We start from the raw sequence: 19,587 nt of genomic DNA on the forward strand, positions 1-19,587 counted from the left end.
GTATGGAGGGGGCTCTCTGGGGACCCTCATGTAAGGGGGAGGTTCCCTGGGGACCGTGATGGAGGGGGGCTCTCTGGGGACCCTGCTGTATGGAGGGGGCTCTCTGGGGACCCTCATGTAAGGGGGAGGTTCCCTGGGGACCCTGAAGTAAGGAGGGGGCTCTCTGGGGACCCTGCTGTATGGAGGGTGCTCTCTGGGGACCCTGATGTAAGGGGGAGGCTCTCTGGGGACCCTGAAGTATGGAGGGGGCTTTCTGAGGACCCTGAAGTATGGAGGGGGCTCTCTGAGGACCCTGAAGTATGGAGGGGGCTCTCTGAGGACCCTGAAGTATGGAGGGGGCTCTCTGGGGACCCTGATGTATGGAGGGGGCTCTCTGGGGACCCTGATGTATGGAGGGGGCTCTCTGGGGACCCTGATGTATGGAGGGGGCTCTCTGGGGACCCTGATGTATGGAGGGGGCTCTCTGGGGACCCTGATGTATGGAGGGGGCTCTCTGGGGACCCTGATGTATGGAGGGGGCTCTCTGGGGACCCTGATGTATGGGGGGGCTCTCTGAGGACCCTGATGTAAGTGAGGGAGGCTCTCTGGGGACTTGTTTACATCGGAAGACCCCCGTTCTGCCTTTGTTGGAAACAATCGTCGGGGCCCGCCGGACCCACTGATTAGCTCTCGGTGTGTCCAATCAAACAGCGCGCAGACCCGCAAGTGCAGAATCAAGTACCTGTATGTGATTCTGCTCACAGGAGACGCAGCCCCGCAGTAAATGTACGTGGTTAATGTGAGTTTATTTTTCTTGATTTTCCTAACTCTTTAAACCTTTATTTTGAACATACAGTAGAGAAATTCTGTCACCAATGCATATGATGCACCAGTGCAATATATACGTGGTGCTTTGTGAGGGTGTGGCTTGTGTTTGGGTGGGGACAAAGGGGGCCCCATGATCCCCTACTGCCCGGGGGCCCCATGAGTTGTCAGTCCGCCCCTGCGGGTTTCTACATTTAGTTCTACTGCACATTGTGAGCAAAAGACCATAGCAATAATGCCTCAGAATTAAGTGCAGCAGGTTTGTGGAACTATTTCAAAGAAATGGAAGACAGCAAAGAGTAGAGGGAAAGGAGAGAGGAAATATAGACTTTTCATTATGCAATTGTACAAGCCCTACAACAATTTAACCACTTCAGCCCCCTTCATGACCAGGCCATTTTTTGCGATATGGCACTACGTTATTTTAACTGACAAGTGCGCGGTCATGCGATGCTGTACACAAATAAAATTGATGTCCTTTTTTTCCCCACAAATAGAGTTTATTTTTGCTGGTATTTGATCACCTCTGCAGTTTTTATTTTTTGCTCTATAACCAAAAAAAAACAGACAATTTTGAAAAAAAAAAAAAAAACAGCAATATTTTTTACTTTCTGCTATAAAACATATTCAATAAAAAAATGTAAAAACTCTAATTTCTTTATCAGTTTAGGCCAATATGTATTCTGCTACATATTTTTGGTAAAAGAAAAATGGCAAAAAGCATATATTGATTGGTTTGCACAAAAGTTATAGCGTCTACAAACTAGGGAATATTTTTATGGAATTTTTATTTATTTATTTTTACTAGTAATGGCGGTGACTACGACATTGCAGCAGACAAATCGGACACCTAACTGACACTTTTTGGGGACCAGTGACACTAATACAGTTATCAGTGCTAAATAATATGCACTGTAACTGTACTAATGGCACTGGCAGGGAATTGGTTAAAATCAGGGGCGATCAAAGGGTTACGTGTGCTCCTAGGGAGTGCTTTCTAACTGTGGGGGGGGAATGCTGTGACTGGAGGAAAAGAGAGATCCGTATTTCTGCTTAGCAGAAATACAAGATCTCCATCTTCCTCCCTTACAGAATGGCGGTCTGTCTTGTTTACATGGCCAGACTGCCATTCTGCCTCTCCTGTAAATGATTGCAGGGTGCCAGAGGCCATCTCGCCCACCAGACCTGCTGATTGGCTCCTGATAGGTCCAATCACTGTGGGAGCGGGTTGCAGGCGGTGTATGCCCCAGATCCACTGCACGAAATCAGGTACCTGTACGTGATTTCACGCAGGAGGGCCACCCTGCCGCAGTATATATGTGTGGTGCGGTCCTTAATTGGTTAATTTAGGTGCCTGGGATCCTACTATAACTTGCCAAGTTCAGGACTATTTCAATAACTTCACATAGGCCAGCCATACATGGATCCAAATTTTCATCCATGTATGGGCAGGCTGATTGTACCATTGATCGACTTGAGTGCAACCAGCCTGTTGGATTTTTTACAACTGATTATCACTGGTGGCTATAGCCGTCAGCAGGAATCATTGTGTTCTGCTGGCTAGGAAGGCTGGGAAGGCTCCCTGCTGGCAAAACACAATAGCACTGCTGGATGAATTCTCCCATCAATACTGACTGTGTTTATATGGGAATTGAGCTAAATATGGGGAAAAAATGCAAATCCCACATAAATAAGACAAGGTGTAGATAAAAAAGATTCTAATAAGTCACAAGCATAGACATACGTATCTTTGACTTTGAGAGTCATGTTCACCAGATTTCCAGAAAAGTTATTTTCTGACCACGTGCAGGTAATTTTTTTCTGTGGATATAATCGAATGCAGGAGAGACTATCCAGTAATTTGGAACCTGGGTGGAAAACAAGCATAAAGAACCCAAATGGTACATTTATAACAAGTCCAGAGAAAACAGTAAAGCAAACTTTCACTGAACGATATCGATATAAGAACATAGCGCTTCAATGTCCCCATACAGTATACAAGAAGTAATTGGTGAAACTTTTAAAGTGGATCTTCACTTTTTTATGGGAGCAGGTACTTATTTTCTGACAGGTACCCACACCCAGTTCTGCATTTCTCCTAGGGTGAAAATGATGGAGGTTTGGCCTGATCCCTTCCCCACCCGCAATCTCCTGGGACATGCCACATATCGCAAGAGGCTGCATGACCAGTTTTAAAATGTCATCACATTCTTCTTCATGTGCAGTGGGGAGCCAGCTGCGAAAAAGAAGGAAGTCACAGCCAACTCCCAAAGCCAAGATGGCAGCACCGGGGATCCGAAGACCGGTGAAGAACCAGCCTAGGTGAAGACAGTGCTAGACTCATGGACTGGTGAGTGTCTGTTTTTTTATAAGTCAGCAGCTCCGGTATTTGTGATGAGTGTCGTTTCTCTTTAAAGAGGAAGTAAAGGCAAATTATTATTTTTTTTTTAAAACACACCCTGTAAGGCAAAGGCATATTGAGCTAGTATGCATAGCATACTAGCTCATTATGAATAACTTACCTGAGAACGAAGCCCTCGAAGCGGTCCTCCGTCTTCCTCTTCGCCGCTGCCATGTATCGTGGAGACGGGAGCCGACACTCGCGGCATATCGCCGCGATCTGCGACCTGCCCAGTGCGCCTGCGCACCGCACCGCTGTCTACGGCGCATGCGCCGTAGACAGTGGTGGCTGTCTTCGGTTAAATATTTCTTGGACCTACAGGTAAGCCTTAATCTAAGTTTACCTGTAGGTCAAAGTTGGTTGTAAGGGTTTACAACCACTTTAAGGAAGCATATTGTGAAAGATGCTATTGCTGACCACTTCTTCTGAAAATGATATATGTGTGGCTGTGATACTGATCGTTTTTATTCAGTACACCCGTCACTGACAAGTAATGCCGCGTATACACAACCGGTTTTCCCGTGTGAATAAACTCCGAAGGTTTTTTTTCTATTGAGTTCCGCTGAAACTTTCTTGCATACACACGATCACACCAAAGTCCGACCGTGTAGAACGCGGTGACTTACAACACGTACGACGGGACTAGAAAAGTAGCCAATAGCTGCCTTCTCGTACTTGCTTCAGGGCATGCGCCGTTTTTGGTCCGTCAGAACAGCATACAGACGAGAGGTTTTCCAGATAGGAATTAATCCCATCGGAAATATTTATTTTTCTAGGCCCGTCAAAATTTACGAAAGAAAAAGTCCAATGAGGCATATATACGATCGGAATATCAGATGAAAAGACTTTTTCTGTCGGACATTCCGCTCGTATGTACACGACATAAGAAGTTCTGATTTTTCTGATCTGCATAGTTGTTGCAAGGATATAACTTGGAAGGTATAGTAGCCAGAGGCTTAAAGAGGAAGTAAACCCTGATGGGGGTTTACTTCCTCTTTGATTCCTTGCAAAGGTAAAGCATAATGGACTACTATGTATCTCATAGTAGTCCATTATGTGTCACTTACCTGACACAGGAGCCAGCAAAGTCACCGCTGTCCCCTTGTGTACAGAGCCTCCATCTTCTTGGTGGGTCTCGCTGCTCCGGCGCTGTCATTCGGCGAAGCCGCGATGATGTCACTTCCACGCATGCGTACGGGAGCATAATCAGAATATAATCAGAAAATGCTAATTTTGAGGAGTTTTGTACACACTGTACAGAATATCCACATTGTGGTCAAGGTTACAAGGGAATCAAATTAGATTGTTGCCAATTTTAGATAACCATAGCTAGCTGGAGAATGGAAGAAAGGTCCTTTGCATCAGAGAATTTGCCTCTGTGCATGAGCTTCCAATAGTAAAGATCTGTTACTGCTGCACCTTTTTGCGTGGGGTGACTATTCTTGTATCCACTCCCTGAAGTTTTTTGCAGCCAGCCTGTAGGAGGTGATGCTGCTGTGCCCAACCCACAATTCTGCACAATGAGGTTGTCACTGCTACTTTTACAAGGTATTATTTTGGGTGGAAAATGCCCTTGTATGTGCATGCAGACTGGATTTATGTCCTTTGTGGCTATTTAGGAATCTATTTTCTCTGTACCTTTTCACAAAATTGGTGTTGTTCTTTAAATGTGACCCCTTATTGTCTCTGTGCATCATACTAATATCAATACATCACTTTATGTTTTGCTGATCTATATTTATTTTCTGTACAATTCATCCAATTTGTTTGAGTTGACTAAATCCTTACAGTATATTGCTATTGAACAATTCTGCAATCACTACAGCTAGTACTACTATTACTAGAGATAAGTTTAAAGCGTATGTTAACCCCCCCCCCAAAAAAAAAAAGACAGATCCTGTTCCCTTAAAGCCTGTTATACAGCACAGTGCTTGTGCTGTGTCATTTGGACCCCGTATCACCTGACATACCTGGCTGATCCTGCCTAGCTATGCCTTCCCTCTGCAAACAGACCACAATAATCATGGCTGCTGAGCCCTGACATTGTAGTCTGTTTGCGTGCCTCCGTCATCCGCAGCCTACTCTTCTGTGTCTGCCTCCTCTGTCCCCCCACCCCTCCCTTCTCTGCGTGTCACCTATTGACAGTGCCGCCCCATTCCCCTCCTGCTGCAGGAATAACATATGTATTGGTATACTATCCGTTCTGTATCTTAATACAGTGCCCACTGTTGCTGTGTCTTACCAAAAAAATACTTCCTTCACTGTATCTCACAGTGGCTCCTGGAGATCACGCGACTGGCTGTTATTGAGACTGTATTTATGGGCGATGGTAAGACTGCATTAATGGGCGCTGGTGAGGCTGCATTAATGGGCGCTGCTGAGGCTGCATTAATGGGTGCTGCTGAGGGTGCTGCTGAGGCTGAATTTATGGGTGCTGGTAGGGGTATACATGGGCAGGGGGTGGAGCCAGGGGGGTGGCAAAATGAGGTTTTGTCTAGGGTGTCAAAAATCCTTGTACCAGCCCTGGATTGTCAAACAAATAGCATGGGGGACAGACAGTTGCCTGGGGAATAACATTTACAATCAGTGCAGCGGTGGACACAACTACCCAACTCTATATATAATATAATCACTCCCTTATGAATGTTCAACAATGAAACGCATTTTAAAATGTATTATCATAAACAGTGTACCATCCAAAATATGGCTAATGCCGCATACACACGACCTTTTTTTTTTTTCGGCGGACTAGGTCCGACTGACAATCTGCCGGACTTTTGGCAGACCAGACTTTTCAAATGAACGGACTTGCCCACACATGGAGTAAAGTCTGTTCATTTTGAACGGGACTTGAGGTACAACGGGACTAGCGATGGAAGTCGATGTCGCTGCCTCCATCGGACATTGACACCTTGCTAGCCCCGTTGCCTGGTATGGATTTTAAGGGGAACCCCCATGCTGAAAAAATGGTGTGGGGGTCCCCCCAAAGTCCATATCAGACCCTTACCCTAGCACCCAGCCCGGCCGGTCAGGAAAGGGGGTGGGGACGAGCGAGCGCTCCCCCCTCCTGAGCCGGACCAGGCCATGTGCCCTCAACATGGGGGGTAGGTACTTCGGGGAAGGGGGGCCTGCGTAAATAAATAAAAAGTGTAAATAAAAAACACAGGTTTTTTAAGTAGTTTATAAGTCACCTCCAGGGGTCTTCTTCCGACTTCGGGGGTCTTCTCGCCAGGCTCCTCTGCTATCGTCTGCTCTTTTGTCACTCTTTTTCTAGTGGAGGAGCCCGGCTTTCTCGTTCGTTGCCGACCGGGGCCGCAGGGCCCTCCTTCCCTAAAGCACCCACCCCCTGATGTTGAGGGCCTGGTACGGCTCAGGAGGGGGGGACGCTTGCTCGTCCCCACCCCTTTCCTGAGTGGCCAGGCTGTGTGCTCGGATAAGGGTCTGGTATGGACTTCAGGGGACCCCCACGCCGTTTTTTCAATGTAGGGGTTCCCCTTAAAAACCTTACCAGGCAATGGGGCTAGCAAAGGAGGCGGCGACATTGACTTCCTTCGCTAGTCCCATCGTACCTCAAGTCACGTTCAAAATGAACAGACTTTACTCCGTGTGTGGGCAAGTCCGTTCATTTGAAAAGTCCAGCGGATTAGCACACAGACGAGCGGATTGAACAAGTCCGGCGGACAATTTTGAGTCAACACTTCTTTCAAAGTCTGCCGGAGCCCACACACGGTCGAATGGTCCACCGGACTAAGTCCGCCGGATAGTCCGATCGTGTGTACGTGGCTGTCACGATCTGGAGTCAGGCTCAGAGACCAGTAGCTATAGCAGCAGAGCAGATATTCACACAGGTCACCCTGGCTGATGGCACGGGTTCACCTGAGGTGCGGGGTCTAAGCACTAACCGGTATTCACCAGAGCTCCCAAAGGTGGAGATGGGCTTGGCTGCGTGTTAGTGCCAGGTCGCGGTCCTCAGGATAGCCCCACCAGGAGGTGAGCAAGCCAGGGGTCTGGTAGCAGATATAGCAGGTAGAGATCAAGCAGAAGCGTAGTTGAGAAACAAGCCAAAAGTCGGTAACCAATAGTTACAGGTTGGGATTCAGCAGAAGCGTAGTCCAGGAGCAAGCCAAATGTCGGTAACGAAAGGTAGCAAGGATACGGTCGGCAGCAGGAGAGATAGAAGCAAGATATTGGCTGGTAAAGGCACAATATTCTGGCAAGGAGGAAGTGCAGAGACATGGCTTATATCAGGAAGTTCATGGGAGGAGCAAAGGGTTCAAGGTTCAAGACAAACAAGATTCAAGACAAGATCACTAAAGGAATTGTCCAAGGAGCTGTCCAGCATTCCAGGTGGCTCAGCAAGCAGAGTCACTGCCAGACACACCAGAGGTCCCAGGTTCAAGCCCAGGTCCCAACAGCACTCCCCTCCTCCCAGGATGTCACCTGGACGTCTTAGGGCCAGGTTTCTGAGGAAACCTCTGGTGGAATTCCCTTGCTAATCTAGGGGCATGAACATTCTCCTCAGGCTCCCAAGAATTTTCTTCTGGCCCATATCCTTCCCATTGAACCAAATATTGCAATTTGTTCCTAGAGATCCTGGAGTCAAGAATTTTTCTCACCACAAATTCTTCTTCACCCTGTACCTCGACAGGTGGGGGAGGAGGATGAATTCTTCCAGAAAAAGTATTTTCATGAAATGGTTTGAGTAGTGATATATGAAACACAGGGTGAATCTTCATATTGTCAGGAAGTTTTAGGCGAAAAGTGACCGGGTTGATTTGAGCAGAAATCTCAAAAGGTCCCATAAACTTTTGACCCAACTTAGCACATGGAACTTTTACATTTTTGGTAGATAACCAAACTTTCTCACCTACTTGAAAAGTGGGAATAGACCTACGATGTCTGTCAGCAGCCTTCTTGTAATATTCCTGCGCCTCCTTCAATGTATCAGTCAATTTCTCCTGGATCTCATGTAATGAAGTTAGTCTGTTGGTAACAGCAGGAATTGAAGTTGAGATGGGGAGATCAGGAATAAAAACTGGATGATACCCGGTGTTTAAGAAAAATGGGCTTTGGGATGTGGAACTATGTTTAGAGTTATTATAAGCAAACTCTGCCGTAGGAAGGTAGTCCACCCAGTCATCCTGAAGATAACTCGCGAAGCATCGAAGGTATTGCTCCAGAGTTTGATTGGTCCTCTCGGTCTGACCATTAGACTGCGGATGAAAAGCCGAGGACAGATTAACTGTTACACCCAAAGCTGAGCAAAAACTTCTCCAAAATTTTGAGGTAAACTGTACCCCTCTGTCAGACACCACATCATCAGGAATTCCATGAAGTTTAAAAACTTCTCTAACCATTACCTCAGCAGTATGTTCGGCGGAGGGTACCCCTTTAACTGGAATAAAATGAGCCATCTTAGTGAGACGGTCAACGACTACCAGAATGATGGTCATCCCTTTTGAAAGAGGAAGGTCAACCACAAAGTCCATAGAAATTGACTCCCATGGTCTTGATGGAACAGGTAGTGGTAGAAGTAACCCCAGAGGAGAAGATCGAGGTGTCTTATTGCGAGCACAGGTTAGACATGAAGCCACATAACTCTTAACATCTTTCTTGTACCCAGGCCACCAAAAGGAACGTGATAAGAGTTCTTCTGTTTTAGAAACCCCAAAATGACCAGCAAGCTTAGAGTCATGTACCAACCTGAGGGCTTCTACCCGAACTGATTCAGGTACATAGAAGCAATGCGCTTGAGTCCAAAAACCATTGTTGTACTTGAGGTTAATGTCCTTAGGAGGATTATTAAGAAGTGGGTCATTCTCATACCCCTCCTTGAGAAGATTAAGAAATGTCTTTGAACTCATGGCCCCTAGAAAGTTCTTTTGAGGCAGGATTGTACATTCAGAGGTGCTTTCCTGGAGAGGCCCAGACAACATCCGTGATAGGGCATCAGCCTTACCATTCCTTGACCCAGGGCGGTATGAAATAACAAAATTAAACCTGGAAAAGAAAAGGGTCCAACGTGCTTGTCTAAATGACAACCTTTTAGCAGACCTAATAAATTCTAAATTTTTATGATCGGTGAGAACGGTTACAGGGTGCTTAGCTCCTTCCAGCAGATGCCTCCACTCAGAAAATGCTTCCTTAATTGCCAGCAGCTCCTTGTTTCCAATGTCATAATTCATCTCGGCTGAAGACATCAGTCAAGAGAAATAAGCACAAGGATGAAGCTGCATTTTTTCTCCCATTCGCTGAGAAAGGATAGCTCCCACAGCAGAATTAGAAGCATCAACTTCTACGATGAAAGGTAGTTCTGGATCTGGATGTACCAGTATTGGTGCAGAAGTGAAGAGAGTTTTCAGTTTACTAAAGGCAGCCTGTGCCTCAGGTGACCACAAAAAGGGCACCCCTTTCTTTGTCAACTGTGTGATTGGATCAATTACCCTAGAGAAATTCCTTATAAATCTTCTGTAAAAGTTGGCAAATCCAACAAATCGCTGTATCTCTTTAACATTCTTAGGGGCGGGCCAATCCACCACAGCTTTGATCTTATCGGGATCCATGCTTACCCCTTCAGAAGAGATTATGTATCCCAAGAACTGGATCTGAGTTTGTTCAAACTCGCATTTCTCTAATTTTATGTAAAGTTGATTTCGCCTTAATCTCTCGAAAACAATACAGACATGCTTGCGGTGTTCTTCCAAAGTATCAGAGAAAATGAGAATGTCATCCAAATATGCTATTACAAACTGATCAAGCAAATCTCGAAAAGCATCATTAAATAAAATGTTGAAAAGTTGCAGGAGCATTGCAAAGCCCAAAGGGCATGACCAAAGACTCAAAATGTCCATATCTGGTTCTGAAAGCAGTTTTCCATTCATCACCGGAACGAATGCGGACAAGGTTGTATGCCTCCTGTAAATCTAATTTGGTAAAGAGCTTGGCAGAGCGGAGTCTCTCAAGCATTTCTGGAATCAGTGGGAGTGGATAGCGATTCTTAATTGTGATCTTATTTAAATCTCTGTAGTCAATACATGGACGCAGGGTGGAGTCCTTTTTCGTCACGAAGAATAAGGCTGCGCCAGCAGGAGAGGTTGAGCGTCTGATAAAACCCTTCTCAAGATTCTCATTAATCCACTCCCTGAGCACTTTCAGTTCAGGTTCTGATAAAGAATAAAGGCGACCAAATGGTATTTCTGCCCCTGGAAGCAATTCAATGGGACAATCATAAGAGCGATGAGGAGGCAGCTGATCTGCGTTCTTTTTATCACAAACATCCCGAAACTCAAGATATTGTGGAGGTAGCTTGTCGTATGACTGGATAGTTGCCAAAACTGCTTGTAAATCTTGGGTTGGTGGAGGGCTTATTTGATAAGATTCTTTGCAATGTTTCTTGCAATGGTCAGATGTAAAGCTTAAAGAACGTGTCTCCCAGTTGATGGAGGGATTATGGATAGAGAACCAAGGAATGCCCAGGATAATAGGGAACTTGGGTGATGTAATCAGCTCAAAGCTGATAGTCTCCTGATGGTCAGTTTCAATTAGGAGTTTAAGTGGGATTGTCTCGTGGGTAACAGGGCCTGAAGTCAAAAGGTGAGCCATCCACAGTTTCCATAGCAATTGGGGCAAGTTTATTTCTTATTTGAATGTTATTACTTTGGGCAAATTCGATGTCGATGAAGTTTCCCCCAGCCCCTGAGTCCAGCATAGCAGAGCAAGGTATTTCATTGCTTTCAACAATAAGCTTTATAGGGATGACAAAATGAGTTGATAAAGAATTAACTTTATTTGCTTCCTGAGAGATGGACTGAGAAATTGAGTTTATTTGTTCAGATACTGTAACATCCATTGCTGCAATTGTTCTTTTAAATTTATTGGGACAATTAACTGCGTAATGTCCAGAGTCTCCACAATAAAGACATAAGTTTTCTGAACGTCGTCTTTCTTTCTCCTGAGTAGTAATAGATCTTTTAATAGCATCCACCTGCATAGGTTCAGGAGTGTCAGAATCAGGAAAAGCTCTTGGACCCTTAGGAGGATACTGAGTAGTAGAAAAACGCATGCCACCATTACTGCCTAGGATTCCCAGTCTCTCCTTTCTCCTTTCAGTAAGTCTCTGATCAATTCGAATACATAATTTAATAAAAGCTTCAAGGTCATCAGGACTTTCTACTCTGGCAAGCTCATCTTTTACTTGTTCCGAGAGTCCTTGACGGAACTGACTCTTCTGTGCTGCTGGATTCCAATTGGTATCTGAGATCCAACGTCGGAATTCAGTTGTGTACTCTGCAACAGAGCGTCTTCCCTGCCGTAAATTGTGCAATTTTGCCTCAGCAGTAGCACAGCGGTTAGGATCATCGAAAACTTGGTTCATTGCAGTCACAAAAGAATCAAAATTATCCAGGATGAGATCATCTTTCTCCACATAAGGGGAGGCCCAGGCTAAGGCTTCCTCAGTCAGGAGGTTGATAATAAACAGCACCTTTTTCCTGTCAGAAGTGAATGCAGCAGGTTGCATCTGAAAGTATATACGACATTGATTAAGGAATCCTCTATAATGGCGGCGGTCTCCGTTAAACTTGAGTGGTAGGGGCATTCGTGCATTAGTTTCAATGGCAGCAGTATCTCGGGCATGAGAATCCCTCAATTGTTTGTGTAGATCAAGGATTTCCTCTTGTAGACCTTTCACTTCAATTTGTAACTCAGAAAATTTTTCCTGGTAGTCAACACCAAATAGAAAAAAGAGAGAACTGCGCTAACCACGAATACCCAAAATGAGTAGGGTATGTATATGTGCCAGACCCACAAAATGGGTCTTAGTATCTTAATGTCTCTGAGACCACCTCCAAAATATAGTGCAAACCATATACAAATAAGTGAAATTAACTACAAAAACAAACCATAAATGCGTGTCAATAATGTGAATTCCCCAAATACAATATGAGTATGTCAAACTCTGTGCATATACCCCTAAAAATTAAAAATAAAAAATAAGATATGAAAGAAAAAAATATTTGCAATTTTTACATAAATGAACTATCGAAAAAAATCGTATTTAGAGACACTCTATATAATGTCCATATAGTCATATATCAAAAAATAATAATAGAATGTCCATATGGTAAACGAACACCAGTGAAGTAAAACTTCAAGTGAAGTACAGCAGTGAAGAAAAAACTTCAAACAGCTGAGTTATAAGTACACAAATTAAAAATCTTCTCCAAAGATGTAATGTGCTTTTCCCATCACCGAATGAGTGAATTGGCTCCTTACCAGATCCAAGCGACCCCCCGTTACAGAGGGTCACCACAGGCGACAACAGTCAAAGGATATCCGGATAGCGCTTCCTCCTCAGGCGATCCCGAATCTTTCACGCGATAGGGTTATGGCTGTTATTCCACATATCACTCCCAACTCAACGTAGTATCACATAGGGAAAAACATAGGCTCCAGATAGTGTAAAACCAAGTGACTTTAATTTGCAAAAACGAACGTATACACTTACATAAAAGACTTTAAAAGCAGGTTCAAAACAGAAGCGTGCACCGGCCGGATACACGCTAACGCAGAGACCAACCCGTCCTTCCTGGTCCAAAAAGAACGAACACGACTGGGGTGACGTCGACACGTTCGCACCGCCCTACGCGTTTCGTAATAATTTACGTCGTCCAGGGGCCAACAGCCATAACCCTATCGCGTGAAAGATTCGGGATCGCCTGAGGAGGAAGCGCTATCCGGATATCCTTTGACTGTTGTCGCCTGTGGTGACCCTCTGTAACGGGGGGTCGCTTGGATCTGGTAAGGAGCCAATTCACTCATTCGGTGATGGGAAAAGCACATTACATCTTTGGAGAAGATTTTTAATTTGTGTACTTATAACTCAGCTGTTTGAAGTTTTTTCTTCACTGCTGTACTTCACTTGAAGTTTTACTTCACTGGTGTTCGTTTACCATATGGACATTCTATTATTATTTTTTGATATATGACTATATGGACATTATATAGAGTGTCTCTAAATACGATTTTTTTCGATAGTTCATTTATGTAAAAATTGCAAATATTTTTTTCTTTCATATCTTATTTTTTATTTTTAATTTTTAGGGGTATATGCACAGAGTTTGACATACTCATATTGTATTTGGGGAATTCACATTATTGACACGCATTTATGGTTTGTTTTTGTAGTTAATTTCACTTATTTGTATATGGTTTGCACTATATTTTGGAGGTGGTCTCAGAGACATTAAGATACTAAGACCCATTTTGTGGGTCTGGCACATATACATACCCTACTCATTTTGGGTATTCGTGGTTAGCGCAGTTCTCTCTTTTTTCTATTTCTGTTTGGTGTATTCTTGGTGTACATTTGAATTGCAGCTTCCGTCCAATACCATTTGTATTCCGTAGCGCAGTTTTTCCCCTTTTTTTCAGTCAACACCAAATGCCTGTAACTCAGCGATTTGAACCCTGAGAGGAGCCACGGCAGCTGCTACAACGGCCTCCATGTTTTTGGCCAGAATATTCTGTCACGATCTGGAGTCAGGCTCAGAGACCAGTAGCTATAGCAGCAGAGCAGATATTCACACAGGTCACCCTGGCTGATGGCACGGGTTCACCTGAGGTGCGGGGTCTAAGCACTAACCGGTATTCACCAGAGCTCCCAAAGGTGGAGATGGGCTTGGCTGCGTGTTAGTGCCAGGTCGCGGTCCTCAGGATAGCCCCACCAGGAGGTGAGCAAGCCGGGGGTCTGGTAGCAGATATAGCAGGTAGAGATCAAGCAGAAGCGTAGTTGAGAAACAAGCCAAAAGTCAGTAACCAATAGTTACAGGTTGGGATTCAGCAGAAGCGTAGTCCAGGAGCAAGCCAAATGTCGGTAACGAAAGGTAGCAAGGATACGGTCGGCAGCAGGAGAGATAGAAGCAAGATATTGGCTGGTAAAGGCACAATATTCTGGCAAGGAGGAAGTGCAGAGACATGGCTTATATCAGGAAGTTCATGGGAGGAGCAAAGGGTTCAAGGTTCAAGGCAAACAAGATTCAAGACAAGATCACTAAAGGAATTGTCCAAGAAGCTGTCCAAGGAGCTGTCCAGCATTCCAGGTGGCTCAGCAAGCAGAGTCACTGCCAGACACACCAGAGGTCCCAGGTTCCATCCCAGGTCCCAACAGCGGCATAACAAAATGAGTCTATCAAACAAAAAACTTCTGTGAAAAAAAACTAAAATAATTTTCACACACGGTCCATATTATGTGATAATACTCATCAGTCTTTCATTAAACTGTGTCTAAATTGCCCATTTGGGGGACACACCATGTTCCCATGTTCCCTGTTCCCCACAACCCTGGTCCAATTGTTGTCTGCAGGTAGGGTGGCTAATTGGAATCTGGAAGCCCCTTTACCAATATACCAATAACGGGGCCTAACGATACTAACTTCATTTGAATGGGTAAGGGGTACATAGTAGAAATAACAACAGAGTTTTTGACAAGTCGTTTAATAAACAAAAGTTAAATGTGCCATTGAGTATATCCACCCTCAATCAAATCATCCAGCCATGTAGATCCACATTAAAGAGAAAAAAAACTCAGGCTGTCAACATACGTCTGGTCCCGTTTCACTCCTGCTGAATGACAGCTGGTATATGCAAAAAGGAATGGTCTTTCCGGTGTGATGTCTTTGACCATATATAGTCATGTCCATATATGGCCACTTATGTCACCCAGAAGACCCAGCTCCTTTGTAAATATCTGCTTTCATCCACCAGACAAGTCCTTTGGTGGGAGTGAAGTGACAGGACCAGATATGTGTCAGCGGGTGACATTTCAGCAGGTTGGATGCATTGGGCATCATGATTGATGTGGATCTACTTCGTTGACAGTGGATATACATAGTGGGACTTTTTAGGGTTCATAATAGAGTTTTTGTATTCTCTCACTGTTCACTTTTCTATTCATTCACTGAGGGGTGGTATCAGAGGCCCCCCTTATTGTTAAAGGAGGCTTCCAGCCTAACTTTACCAGGCTTCCAGCCTAACTGTTGACACTGAGTTAGTTGCTGGCAGCAGAGAGCGGGAGTACCAGCGGCTGGGTGGGTGCCCTAAGCTGCTGCCTAGTTTGCCTAGAGGTAAATCCGGTGTTCTGCCAAAATCTGTCCCCCCCATCGGATAGTGTTCCCCCCGTACTGCGCAGGTGCAGCGCTTGCACAGTACAGAGGACAAGGAGACTCCGAAAGTCTCCGAAGATGAACAGCGCCTGTGCACTTGCTAGTACCTTCTGCCCTGAGTCCAGGTTCGAGCCCCACCATGCAAGTGGACATATGGTAGCACTTAGCAACAGGGCCCCGTGTGAGCTCGCTTTGCTTGCCGTGCTTCGGGCACGGCCTCGCTTCTCTCTTCAATTTTTTATTACAATTCTATGTCCACTTGGGTGGTGGAGCTTGAACCTGGCCGGCGCCGCTCATCTTCGGAGACCTTCGGCGTCTCCTTGTCCTCCGTACTGCGCAAGTGCAATGGGGGATAGTATTCGACACAACACCGGCCCTGTGGCAATCCCTTACTTATTAGCCCAGGAAATGACCATTACCGTTTTTAACATTCAGCTCCCATTGACTTTATTAGGATTTGGATTGGATACCCAAACTTTAGTCTCATGTTTACCCAGCCCTGCTTGAAACAAATCGAGGTATGTTCGCCTCAGCTCTAGTCATTAGGACCATTGATCCTGCAAGGAAATTTCAACTTGGACATTGTGCTGTAATTTGTAAACATTTTTTTACTATGAAATTTTAATGTGACATTTAGAAAATGTATTAGGAAACATTCAAACCTTGGTTCCCTGTAACTGCAGACAGCAAGCAAAAGGTTACACAATATGTAACGATACTGTTCTTCCTCATTTCTGATGCACGGCAGTTTGCCATCAGCATCATTCCTGAGAGCTGTGATGAGAAAAAACAAATGTGTGAAATATTCTTTCTAGGACTGACATATTCATTAGACTAAAGGCAATAGAAATTGATGTAGCTCTGTGTTCATTAATACATCTTAAATGTGTTTTTAATGCAGTGTAGGTAGCTGAACTTTACTTGGTATTAGTCAGAGAAGCAGCACAAGGAGCCAATCATGTGTGCTGGTGTGGAAGCAGCAAGCTGATACTAGAGAGAAGAGCGACAGAAAGATTAGCTCTACCATAGCTCCCAACTGTCCCTGATTTCGAGGGACTGTCCCTGATTTGGAATAAAGTTCCTCTGTCCCTCTCTCCTCCTCATTTGTCCCTCATTTTGGTCTGATCTATATAGTTGTATAAAAAATGCTTTATTTACTGTATCTTTCAAAAAGTGTTTCCCAGTGCTAAATCTTTCATCCAAATTCGAAATTTCTGCATTTGTACATTTAAAAAAACAATATAAAGGAATAGCAGTGGTAAAGAAATAAAAACCCTTGTGGATTTAATTAAACTTTTTCTTTTGTTAATTCTCCTTTGCTAGTAGGTGTCCCTCATTCCCATCTCAAAATGTTGGGAGGTATGGCTCTACAGTCTGCTGCTTCTCCTTTAACTGTCCAGCAACAGGCTGGGGGGGGGGCAGGTTCTTCCTTTATATCGCTGGGAGACAGCATGGACCCCCCAATGTGTGCAGTGAGCAGTACTGGTCTATGCAGTAATAAGTTCAAGAAGCAGTGATGGCAGAAAACCAGATGACCCCTGACAAGGCTTCAGGCCTAACTGATGTGTATCATTTTCCGTGCAAGAAAAGAAAATAACACTGCAAGTTTTCATAGTTTTAATCAAGCAAGTCCACACTACCCATATGTAACCCCCAAATACAAGTTCATTGATTATTCAAACTGGGAAATCTAACACCGCCCACAAGTTTGACCTTGCGCCAATTTGCAGATGCCTCTACGCACATTAGGCTCACACACATTTATTATTAGCAACATTAGAAGCATTTGATGCCAACAAAGTTTTGATAGAGTCACATCTCTTTGTGCAAAACATCATCTTTTACTCATATCTCCCACCCCTTACCCTAAGGTGGAGCCTGGCTGCTGTCTAAATTATTATTTTTTTTCACTCCATCTCAATTTTTAATCCTTGTATACACTGAGGTTTTTTTTTTCAATCAGCAGGTATTATATCACAACTGATGTGGATGCAGGTATCTCCCGAATGTGCTATTGTATTCTAATGCCCTGTAAACACGGTCGGACTTTCTTTATTTATTTTTTTTAAAAGCTGTTTATTTTAGTTTTCAACATTACAACTTAAATGTCAATCAGTACACATAGTATATAATAATACCTAGTTCGTACAAACAGCAATATATACCCTTAATGCTTGCTTATTAGGTATTGTATACGTTGGCCCGAGTAACCGTTAGGAAGAGTAACCACCCAGCCTTGGAGCTGTCATACAGCTCATTGCTGCCATAATCATGACAACTGAAGCAGTGTTGTCACTCGATACCACCAAGAGGGTACTTCAAAGGAGTAGAAACTAAAAAACAACAAAACAGAGCCAAAAGACAGACAAACATACCAAACACACACACCACATTCATGCACACATGGTCGGACTTTCTGATGGAAAATGTGTGATCGGATCATGTGTAGGCTCCATCTGACTTTTTCCATCGGAATTTCCGACACACAAAGTTTGAGAACAGGATCTAAAATTTTCCAACAACAAAATACGATTGTTTAAATTTCCGATCGTATGTAGACAATTCCGACGGACAAAGTGCCACGCATGCTCAGAATAAATTATGAGACAACAGCTATTGCCCTCTTTATAGTCCTGTCGTATGTGGTCTACGTCACCGCGTTCTGAACGATCAGTATGCAAGACAAGTTTGGTCCAAAATCCATCTGAAAAAATCCAACGGATTTTGTAGTCGGAATGTCCGGCCGTGTGTACAGGGCATTACAGTGGGGATTGCCCCTATCAGAATACATTGACAATGACTGCAGAGCTGAATGTAGGTTTGCTAGCAGGACCATTTGACAGAAGCCAGTCTAATGACTGTCTCCTGTTGAACAGAGAGCACTACACATGGATTGAAATTTCTGTTGGATTGTTTACTTAATCCCTTTGTGGAGGATGATCTCAACCTGCTGCTGAAATGGTGAATCTGTACAATGTAGACAACCTACTGTATACAAAAATTCCATTTGCATAGAAAAAAATACAGTTTAAATTACCAGTAAATTACATGAATTCCCTTCATCTATATCATGCCCATATTTTAGATTAGGACTGCTACAGATGTTAATAGGTGCTTGCCGCCTCAACCACCGCAACATCTCCAAAATACGTCCCTTCCTAACCAATGAAATCACAAAGCTCCTGATTCACCCCCCGACCGGTTATTTCTTGCCTCTTCATTGGCTTACCTTTACATAGGCTATCCCCTCCTCAGTCCATCATGAATGCTGCTGCCAGACTCATTCACCTTGCAAACTGTTTAGCGTCTGCTGCCTCTCTTTGCCAATTCCTCCATTGGCTTCCACCCACCCAATGAATTAAATTCAAAATACTAAAAATAACTTACAAAGTCATCCACAATTCTACCCCCAGCTACATCACTAACCTTGTCTTAAAATACCAACATAATCATGCTCTTCATTCCTCCCAAGACCTCCTGCTCTCTAGCTCCCTCATTGCCTCCCCTCATGCTTGCCTCCAGGACTTCTCCTGCCTGAGCCTCCTCCAACCTTTGGAATTCCATTCCCCAATCTGTCGGACTATCCCCAACGCTATCCACTTTTAGGCAATCCCTGAAAAGTTTTATCTTCAGAGAAGCCTATCCTACCTCCACCTAACAACTGTACTTTTATTCTTTTCATCAGCTCACCCCCCAGTTATTAACTTTTGTATTACTTTCCCCTCCCTCTTAGATTGTAAGCTCTAAGGAACAGGGCCCTCTTATTCCCCCTGTATTGAATTGTATTGTAAATGTACTGTCTGCCCTAATGTTGTGAAATGCTGCACAAACTGTTGGCGCTATATAAATCCTGTATAATAATAATAATCGGGGGAAACAAAAATGCATACCAGAACCTTATCTGTTATTGATGAGGTCCACCGACATCCACACCAGATCCTTATCTCATTGTTAATGTCATTGCCCAAATAAGGCTATGTGGCCATATTTGGTCAGGGATGTCAGTGCTATTCTTGCCCCTTTGTTAACATGGCTGGGGATTCCCATGAATTGGGGGCAAGTGTTGGCACCCACCACTTCTTCAACTACCTTCGATAGGAAACAAGCTGTAATTTATTCTGGCAGTAGAAAGATGGTTACTATATGTTACGTTCAGATTATGCTGAATGAGCAAAAAGTCTGGTATTCAAACTAATGCCTGAACAAACAAAGTTCAATCTG

The 19,587-nt window shown here is 44.2% G+C and overlaps 1 protein-coding gene across 3 annotated transcripts in view; it reads right to left on the reverse strand.

The window, feature by feature from the left end:
* The window catches only part of LOC143961032 (cytokine receptor common subunit beta-like), a 135,477-nt gene that overhangs the window by 83,182 nt on the left and 32,708 nt on the right, over positions 1 to 19,587 (reverse strand). For 2 of the 3 annotated variants that reach the window (XM_077470154.1, XM_077470153.1), the window contains exons 2-3: positions 16,029 to 16,140; positions 2,549 to 2,672 (exon numbers count right to left, since the gene is read on the reverse strand). In XM_077470154.1, coding sequence (XP_077326280.1) covers positions 2,549 to 2,672; positions 16,029 to 16,131 — 227 coding nt within the window. In that variant the 5' untranslated portion in view covers positions 16,132 to 16,140. The remainder of the gene's footprint in view (positions 1 to 2,548; positions 2,673 to 16,028; positions 16,141 to 19,587) is intronic. The other variant, XM_077470155.1, reaches the window with a different exon arrangement.

Source organism: Lithobates pipiens, unplaced genomic scaffold (assembly GCF_037356315.1).
Source record: "Lithobates pipiens isolate NorthernLeopardFrog02 unplaced genomic scaffold, aLitPip1_a1.2 Scaffold_8, whole genome shotgun sequence".
Taxonomy (NCBI): domain Eukaryota; kingdom Metazoa; phylum Chordata; class Amphibia; order Anura; family Ranidae; genus Lithobates; species Lithobates pipiens.